General features: G+C 52.0%; 1 protein-coding gene across 1 annotated transcript; it reads right to left on the minus strand.

The window, feature by feature from the left end:
• Nucleotides 1-270: 270 nt before the first annotated feature.
• Nucleotides 271-7456, minus strand: IQCD (IQ motif containing D). Its single transcript, XM_069497451.1, has 2 exons — nucleotides 6746-7456; nucleotides 271-609 (listed from the first exon to the last, which is right to left on the minus strand). Exons 1-2 carry the CDS (start codon nucleotides 7454-7456, stop codon nucleotides 271-273), a joined length of 1050 nt encoding a protein of 349 aa, XP_069353552.1.
• Between the last annotated feature and the right edge of the window lie 1497 nt (nucleotides 7457-8953).

Raw genomic sequence — 8953 nt, forward strand, 5'->3', positions numbered from 1 at the left:
AACTGTCGTCTGTGGGCTGACACCCGGCCCGCACGCTCCTCTTGGAAACTGGGTATCTACAGGCACCCACACACACAGCCAACAGCCCTGGGGAGAGTGAGGTTTATTTGTAGCCTGTTACTATGAATGTGATTTAAAATGTTTTCGAATTTTAAAAGATCATTAAAACCGTGAACCGCAGGGTGGTCTATTCCGGTGGCTCCCTGGCCTGACCTCTGGGAGGACGGGGGCGCGGTCAGCGCCGGGGTCAGGAGCACTCCGGGTGGAGGCTCATTTCTTGCCCTTGCCCTTCTCCTTGCCCTTCTTCTCCCTGCCCTTCTCCTTGCCCTTCTCTTTGTCCTTCGCCTTGCCCTTGCCCTTGCCCCGCTTCTTCTTCTTGGATCGGAGCAGGGAGCGCACCAGGTAGCCCTTCCATAGGGCCTGGATGAGCGTGGCGGCGCGCACCATGCGCACCATCTCCTGCTCGGCCTCCAGCCGCCTCTTGGCGAGGATCTCCCGCTCCTCGCGGATCTGCGCAAACTCCTCCAGCAGCACGTCGTGCCTCTGCTGCAGCTCCTCCAGCTGCACCTTCTCCTCCTTGTGGATGAGGTCCAGGTCCTCGTACTCCTCCTGGGGGAGGGGCGCGGCTGGGTCGCCAGGCACAGCGCTGCCTCCCGCCCTCCACGTGCGTCCCCACCACTCCCAGATGCCCGTGCAATGACACTGAGCTGAGCCTTTCTGCATCGCAGCCCTGACGAGAACAGGAGAGGGGAGGGGGTCCATCCTCGCTCTGGGTAGCACCCGGCTGAAATAACTCCATGGACATGATGTGAAAAGAACGTGGGCTTGAGTCGGGCAGTTGTAAATCCCAGCTCCACCACACCTTAAGAGACTTTAGCTTTCAGGCCTTTGTTTTTGTGCATCTGAAATGGGACAATTCCAAACCTGGGGGCTGTTTCCAGGATCAAATGACTCAATGGACACAACATACTGGACATGGTGCCAGGCACCAGTGGGGACACAAGAAATGGAAGCTGCTGCCTTGGGAGCAGTCAGTATCACAAAGACACCAAGAGTAGAAAGAATTTTCTCAGGTCCCACACTGAGTCCCAGAGTTCTTCCTTGTGTCTAACGGCAGTCTCTCCTGCTGTAATTTACACCTATTTTTCCCTCCCTGCTCTAACATTTACCAAGCATCTACCATAAGCAGAGCACTTCCAAAGGACACAGAGCTGTGTGGACAAGGTCCCTGCCAGCAAGGAACCCAGAGTCCTCCAGAGAAACAAGAGCACTGGCCTGCAAAGCTCCCCTCCCTGGGGCACTCGTGGCCACACAGAGCAAGGCCCTGACTTGCCCCTCTCTCAACAGCACACCAGGCTTTGGCTCACTCAGGCTGATGTCACCTCCAGTGCTTCCTGGGCCTTCCTGTCCCCCGAAAGTTAGGGCCACGGGCCACCGATGTTATCCCAGAGCTGGGTGAAGGGTCTGGGGCTGCCCCAACGTGTAGCTACCACTCCCTGGGCACCTCCCCCGGGCCAGATTCTGTGCTGGCCACAGACACTTGCAACAATATCGGCTCCCTGAATCCCCACCTGAGTCAAAAGATGGATATTAGTGTTTCTGTTGATCAGATGCAGACACGATCTCAGAAAGGTCAAGGCCCTTGCTTAAGGTCACACAGCTGGTAAGTGACATTGAGTGGACCCTTCAAATGATAATGGGGACATTCTTTTCTTCCCTGCTGTATCCCAGCACCTGGTATGTCCCAGGCACTCAGTAAAAACTGGCTGAGCGACTGAGTGCAGGGGTGGCGACAGGCGTGTGGGGTGCGGGTAGGAGCTGAGCTGGGAGGGAGCATGGAGTGTGGGATGTGGTCACCACGTGGAGCCAAGGTCACCAGGCCCAGTGTCAGGCACTTGCCTTAGCGGCTCATAGCTCCGGCTTCCTCCTTTCCCACCTCTCACCCTGTGCTCCAGGCTGGACAACGCCTGGGGACAAAGGGAGGGGACTTGCCACAGGCCACTCCGGGGCCTCTCTGGGGAGGCTCAGAACTTGGCCCAATCTGTGGACCATCCTCGGGCTTCTCCTCCCCTTCCTCCAGGATCTTGGGAAAAGCACCTGAGATAGACTTATTTGGCGACATGTACCTGCTTTTCACCCATCTCCGTATCATATTTCTGGATCCAGTTCTCGATTTCCGTCTCCACTTTGTATTTCTTCTAAAAAGATCCAATGAGGCATTGTTGGATGGGATGATATTAACAATAAACAGCACTGAGCAGTCTACAGCAGCTGGCCCTGTGGCGGGTGCTTTACATGCCTCACAATTGTATTCACACAAGGAGCCTCTTTCCCCATTTCACAGATGGGGAAACTGAGGCTCAGACATGGTAACTCACTTGCCCACGATGACAGAGCTAATGGGTGTTCCAGCACATTCCAGGCAGTGCGAGCAGCAGGTGCAAAAGGCCTGAGGAAGGAGCAAGCTTGTGGTGTTTGAAGGACAGAAATTGAGCCAGCGTGGCTGGGACAGAGTGGCCAGGAGGAGTGGTCCCCGACAAAGTCAGAGTGGGAGTCTGTGTCACAGAGGGAGTGTCAGCAGGATAAGCCTTTGCATTCTCATGCAAGGGAGAGGGAGAGGGGATGCAGTGGGGGGATATGATCTAATTTAGTTTTTAAAAGATCAGCTCTGGCCGAGTACGATGGCTCACGCCTGTAATCCCAGCACTTTGGTGAGGCTGGAGGATCCTTTGAGCACAGAAGTTCAAGACCAGCCTGAGCAAGATAGCTAGACCCAGTCTCCAGAAAAAAATATAATAATAATAATAAATTAGCTGAGTGTAGTGGCACAAGCCTGTAGTCCTAGCTACTTGGGAGGCTGAGGAGGGAGGATCGTTTGAGCCCACGAGTTCGAGGCTACAGTGTGCTATGATTGCATCACTGCTCTCCAGCATGGGCGACAGAATGAGACCCTGTCTCAAAAAATTTAAAAAAAATCAGCTCCCATATGTACAATGGAGTTTTATTCAGCCATAAAAAGAAATGAAGCACTGATACATGCTATAATGTGGGTGAACCTTGAAAACATGGTGCTAAGTGAAAGAAGTCAGACACAAAAGGCCACATATTGTACGATTCTGTGTGCAGGGAGTGTCTGGAGTAGGTAAATCCATAGACACAGAAAGCAGATCAGCGATTGCTGGGGGCTGGAGGACGAAGGGAATGGGGAGTGCCTCCTTAATGGGTACAGAGTTTGATTTTTAGGGGGTAATGATTTGGAACTAGATAGAAGTAGTGGTTGCACAACACTGTGAATGTACTAATGCCACTGAATTGATCACTTTTTAAAATGGTTAATTTTATATTATGTAAATTTCACCTTAATTAAAAATAAATTAATCAGCTCCTTAATCCTACAGACCAGGAGTTCTTAACTTGGGCACCATAGGTGGGCTGGCTTCAGGGGCCCTGTGGTCCCCCAAGAATTGTGCACCGGGGTGGGTGTGTCATCTGCACCTTTTTTCTGGAGGAGGGGCCATGGCTTTCGTCAGATGCTCAAGAGTTGTGACACTAAACGAGACCAGGGACAAGTATGAACAAGAGTCCCCTTTGTGAGGGCAGAGATTTGGAAGCTGGGTGCAAGCTGGGCCCGGGTCTTGGCTGAGATGATGAAGAAAGGATATTTAGATATTTATAGAGCACCTACTATGCACCAGCTCTCTACCTGTCATCTCATGTAATTCTCGTAAGAACTCATTAAGACTGATTTTATCGTTTTCATTTTCCAGATGTGAAAACAGAGGCTCAGCGGGAGTTGAGTAATTTGCCTGAGGTTCACGTGCTACGTCATTTCCTTCGCACAGCATCTGGCATCTGACAAGGTGGGTACTATTATCTCTGCGGGGTCAGGGGAGTTGAGGAACTTGTGCAAAGTCACAAAGCTGGCATGCAGCAATGCTGGGGCAGGGACCCATCTCTCTGTCCCCCAGATCCCAGGCCTGCGGGCTGCTCCCTCCTGCCTCTCAGGGGACATTGGCCTGGGTTTGGGCTTCCCCTGCTCCCTGCCCTGCCCAACACCGCTTGACCTCCAAGAGTGATGAGACAGCCCCACCACCTTCCCTGCCGCAGGGGCCCCACTGTCCCATCCTCCACGCTTCCCAGGGTACCTTCCTCAGCGCCTGCTCCGACTCCCGGTTCTCCGTGACCAGGTTGTGGAACTGTGACCGCAGCATCAGGATCTCCTGTTGGATCTTGGCCACCCTGGCCTGCGAGGCCCGGAAGTCCACCTTCTGCTGCTTCTCGGCCTCCTGCTTGGTTCGGAGGAGGCTGCTCTCTGAGAACTTGAGCACCTGATGCAGGCGGGTTTTCAGTTCTTGGATCACAAAGTTCTCCTTCTCCACCTGGGCCAGGAAGAGAAAGGGCTCCGTTCACATCTGCATGACAATCTCGGAGCAGTGGCCACTCCTGTGTCTTCCCCTAGGGCTGGGCATGCCACTTGAGGCATTACGTTGCTAAATCCTGCCCCCAAGAGACAGCCTGATTATAGACGAGGAAACTGAGGCTCAAGGAGGTGGAGTTGTCTGCCTGGGGTGGCAGAGCTGAAGCAAGATTTGAAGCCAGGTCTGTCTGGTTCAGAGCCCATGCTCTTGGCCACCGCTTTCATTTTCTTGCATGAGTGATGGACACAAGCCTGCCAGAGTGAGGCCACCGGGCAGGTCTGGGACAGCGATGCTCCCACCGGGGGCTCAGCAGGGGATGGCCCCGTTGGCAGAGACACATGGCATGATGCACAAAGGTGTGAGATAAACACACACTGCTGGGATTGCCACTGCATTCTCCCTTGAGGCCTGTCCCTGGTTTGTCCCCTGCTGTGGGTCAATTCTAGAACAGGAGCAGGGGTGGATGATGGGACTGTTTTATAAATAAGCTCCAAAGGCTTCTCATAAACACTAGGGTCTCCATCTGAACTCAACAGTGCTGTGGCTGTTCATGCCATAGCCCTGAGCTGGGGTCAGCTGGGGTTAGCTAGCGGCAGGGCCACAGGGGATCTGAACTCACTCACCGCACACAGCGAGCAGGAAGGGAGGGGTGCCTTTAGGGCAAACCTACCCCCGAAGACAAGGCTTCCTGCACTAGGCACTAGGTTTTAGATCGGGCAGTATTACGGGCAGTCAGAGCTTTTCTTGCAGGATCCCCACACCATGCCTGATTGGCGTCTCCCTGTCATTTTACACTGACATTCAGTGACATGACGAAATTTGCCCACCTGGGAAAAAAATGGAACTTGACCCCAGAACAGTCCTACTTGACAGCCCCAAGCTGGTTCCACCACCCAAAAGGGACCAGCAATGCCCCTTGAGGCCCTCTAGCTACCCCTGGATGGTGCCCTCCCTGCCTGAGCACCCAGCAGCCTGTCACCTATCCACTCACCAAGGAGACATCGTGTCCCTCTTTGGGGCCAGGCTCAATGGGGACACAATGCCAGGCCAAAGGAGACAAGGTCCCTAATTTCTTGCAGGGAGGCAGACCCCCACGAGATCACGCAAATTACACACATTTATCAATGAAGTCTGATGAATGCCTTAAAAAACAAATTCAGTGAGAACTGCCCCACCGAGTGCATGGGGGAGGGAAGGCAGCAGATGGCTTCCTAGGGCCTAGACTCTCCCATCAGTCGTGGGGGATAAAAATGGAAGTGCCTACGGCAGCAGTGGCTGGCTGTTCCCGTACTTGCTCTGTGCAGAGATGCTATGGAGTAGAATGTTTAGCTGGGAACATGGCCCCAGTGACAGACTACCTTTCCTAGCAACTCTAGTCGCTGGGTGTGGCTAAGAGATGTGCGTGGAGGCACTGTGTGCTACTTCCAAGTACGTCCTGAAAGGGTAGCCATCCTCCTGCCTCAGCCTCCCGAGTAGCTGGGACTATAGGTGCATACCACTACGCCCGGCTAATTTTTTCTGTGTTTAGTAGAGATGGAGTCTCACTCTTGCTCAGTCTGGTCTCAAACTGCTGGGTTCAAGTGATCCTCCTGCCTTGGCCCCCTGGAATGCTGGGATTACAGGCGTGAGCCACGACACCTGGTCTATTCTTTGGGTTTCTGAACCAGCCAGGCTTATTCCCATCTCAAGACCTAGGTACGCATTCCCCTCCACCTGGAACAGGGGTCAGCAAACCAAGGCCCACAGGCCAAACCCAGTGAGCCACCTGTGTTTGTAAATAAAATTTTATTGGAACAAAGCCCATTTCCATACTATTGATGGCTCTTTCACACTGTAATGGCAGAGTTGAGTTGAGTAGTTGCAACAGAGACCATCGGGCCCACAAAGTTTAATGTCTTTACTATCTGGCCCTTTGTAGAAAGGGTTTGCTGACCCCTGACTTAGAAAGTTCTTCCTCACTTCCCTTGCCTGGCTCACTCCCTCACACTCTTCATCTCTTGGCTTCAGTGTCCCTGATCCTTTTGGTCTAAGTTCTGTTCTCCTAACACTCCCTTATAGCACCCTGTACTTACCCTTCATTGTACTTCTCAAAACTGTAACGAAATGAGTTCTTTAATACCTACCTTCCCTACTGTGAACTCCAGGAGGCTGAGACCACATGGGCTTATTTATAAGACTTGGCACTGAGTAAGTGCTCCAAACAATCTTTGTGGAGTAAATGAATTTTTAAAAGCTATTTAAATCATAGAGGAAAAATCCAACCACAAAAAGATTTGGGCTACTCGGTGTGGCTCCCTCCTAACTTGACCAATAACATGTAGCAATACCTCTGCCTCCCTGCTCTTCCTTCTTGCTGTCAATTCATTTTCAAGAGCATCGATGACTTCTTGGTTCCTCCGATTTCGTTTATTGATGTCCTGAATGAACTGGGCCTTCTCCTTAGCTTCCATGGGGCTAGTGAGCAGCTTCTCAAACAGGAAACCCTGGAGCTCTCTCAGGCTATCAATAAACTTCTGGGCTCCTGCGCTTCTGCCCAGAGTCTGCATCTGCAGGAACCCGGCAGCCTGGGGGTTACTGAGCAAGAGTCTCAGGACGTTCTTGGTGGAATCTTTGATCTGTTGCATAAGCGGCAGGAGGCTGGATTTCTGCACCTCTATGGAGAGGTCAAGGTCTCTGAGCCACCATTCCTCCTCCATCTCTGCCTCCTCCTGCCACAGCCTTTCTTTCTCCTCCAGGCACCTGACATTTTCCACGAGGACCTGGCAGAGGTCCTCATGCTCTCTCACTGCCCTCAGGATGTCCTCCCCCAGCACCTTCTCCACGTCCTCTGGGTTGGAGGCCACATACGACAGCACCGTCACCAACTCCACCTTATAGATGGCCTCCTCCAGGACAGACATGATTCTCTTGGCCTCAATGGTGGTGAGTTTGCTCTTAGAGGGGACCAAGGGCTTTTTAGATGCATCTGCCTTTAGTCCCATTTTGTTCATGGCGGGACTTTGGTAGAAAGAGGCCAGGGCAAGAATGTCTAAAGCCATTTTGTGGGCAGCCTTCTTTGTCTCTGTATGCCCTTGGAGGTTGAGACTTCGATGCACTATCTGGGTATTGTGCTTTTATTGTCTCTTACAACCCTGAAAAATGAAGGAGTGGGTGTTAGTAGAGCTGTGGTGACATATGTGTGGTTAGTGTGGCCACAGCAGCCACAACTGTTGACACTGAGAGTTCATCTTAGGTGCTCTGCCACTTTGATGAAGAACCTTTAACTGAAAACAGTGTTTAGCGTTGTGAGGGTGTCAGGGTCACAGGGTAGGAGGACCACGTGTGGAGGTGATTCTCGGGCACGTATGTCAGGCAGGGACCGACCAGGAAAACAGATGCCGTGCTAAGGATTTAAATATAGGGAACTGGCCGGGCGCGGTGGCTCACGCCTGTAATCCTAGCACTCTGGGAGGCCGAGGTGGGCGGATCGTTGGAGCTCAGGAGTTCGAGACCAGCCTGAGCAAGAGCGAGACCCCATCTCTACTAAAAATAGAAAGATATTATATGGACAGCTAAAAAAATATATATAGAAAAAATTAGCCGGGCATGGTGGCGCATGCCTGTAGTCCCAGCTACTCGGGAGGCTGAGACAGGAGGATCCTTTGAGCTCAGGAGTTTGAGGTTGCTGTGAGCTAGGCTGACGCCACGGCACTCACTCTAGCCTGGGCAACAGAGTGAGACTCTGTCTCAAAAAATAAATAAATAAATAAATAAATAAATATAGGGAACTGGTTACACCAGTGATGGAATAGTTGAGAAGCCAACCAGGGGAAGGTAAAGCCATCCAGCAGTTGCCAATGGCAGGCAGCCACCACATAAGGAGGAAGTCACCCAGGGGAAGCTGGAACCACAGTCATTAGATCCTGCTAGAGCCACTGCCGGACGTGCAGTCCAAAGCAGAGGGCAGGGAGGAGGGGTGCGGGTAGAGAAAGACCTGGTTTCTCCCTTCCTCTCACTCTCCAGTCCCACGCCTGTGCCTCCCATTGGCCAAAACCAGCAGGAAACCAACTGACAAGGGAGCCGGCATTGCTCAGGGACCAGTAGCCTGAGACCCAGAGCAGGACAGGGATAGAACAAACAATGGAGCTAAAAGCAAACAGGACTAGCCCCAGCATGTTTTCACTGATTTTTAAGTATTGATTTGATTTTTAGAGACAGGATCTCACTCTGTCACCCAGGCTGGAGTGCAGTAGTACAATCATAGCTCCCTGCAGCCTCCAACTCCTGGGCTCAAGCGATCCTCCCACCTCAGCCTCCGAAGTAGCTGGGACTACCATGCCCAGGTAATTTTTCATTTTCCATAAGATAGAATCTTGTTATGTTGCCCAGGCTGATTTCAAACTCCTGGCCTCAAGTAATCCTCCCACCTCGTCCTCCCAAAGTTAAGTATTGATTTTAAAAACTGGAGGTTGGGGTGGGGAGTAAACAATGACTTTGAAATACAATTTAAAAAACTGTTTAACTAAATACAATGTTGTATCCTGAATTGGATCCTG

This window comes from Eulemur rufifrons, chromosome 21, assembly GCF_041146395.1.
Source record: "Eulemur rufifrons isolate Redbay chromosome 21, OSU_ERuf_1, whole genome shotgun sequence".
Lineage (NCBI taxonomy): Eukaryota > Metazoa > Chordata > Mammalia > Primates > Lemuridae > Eulemur > Eulemur rufifrons.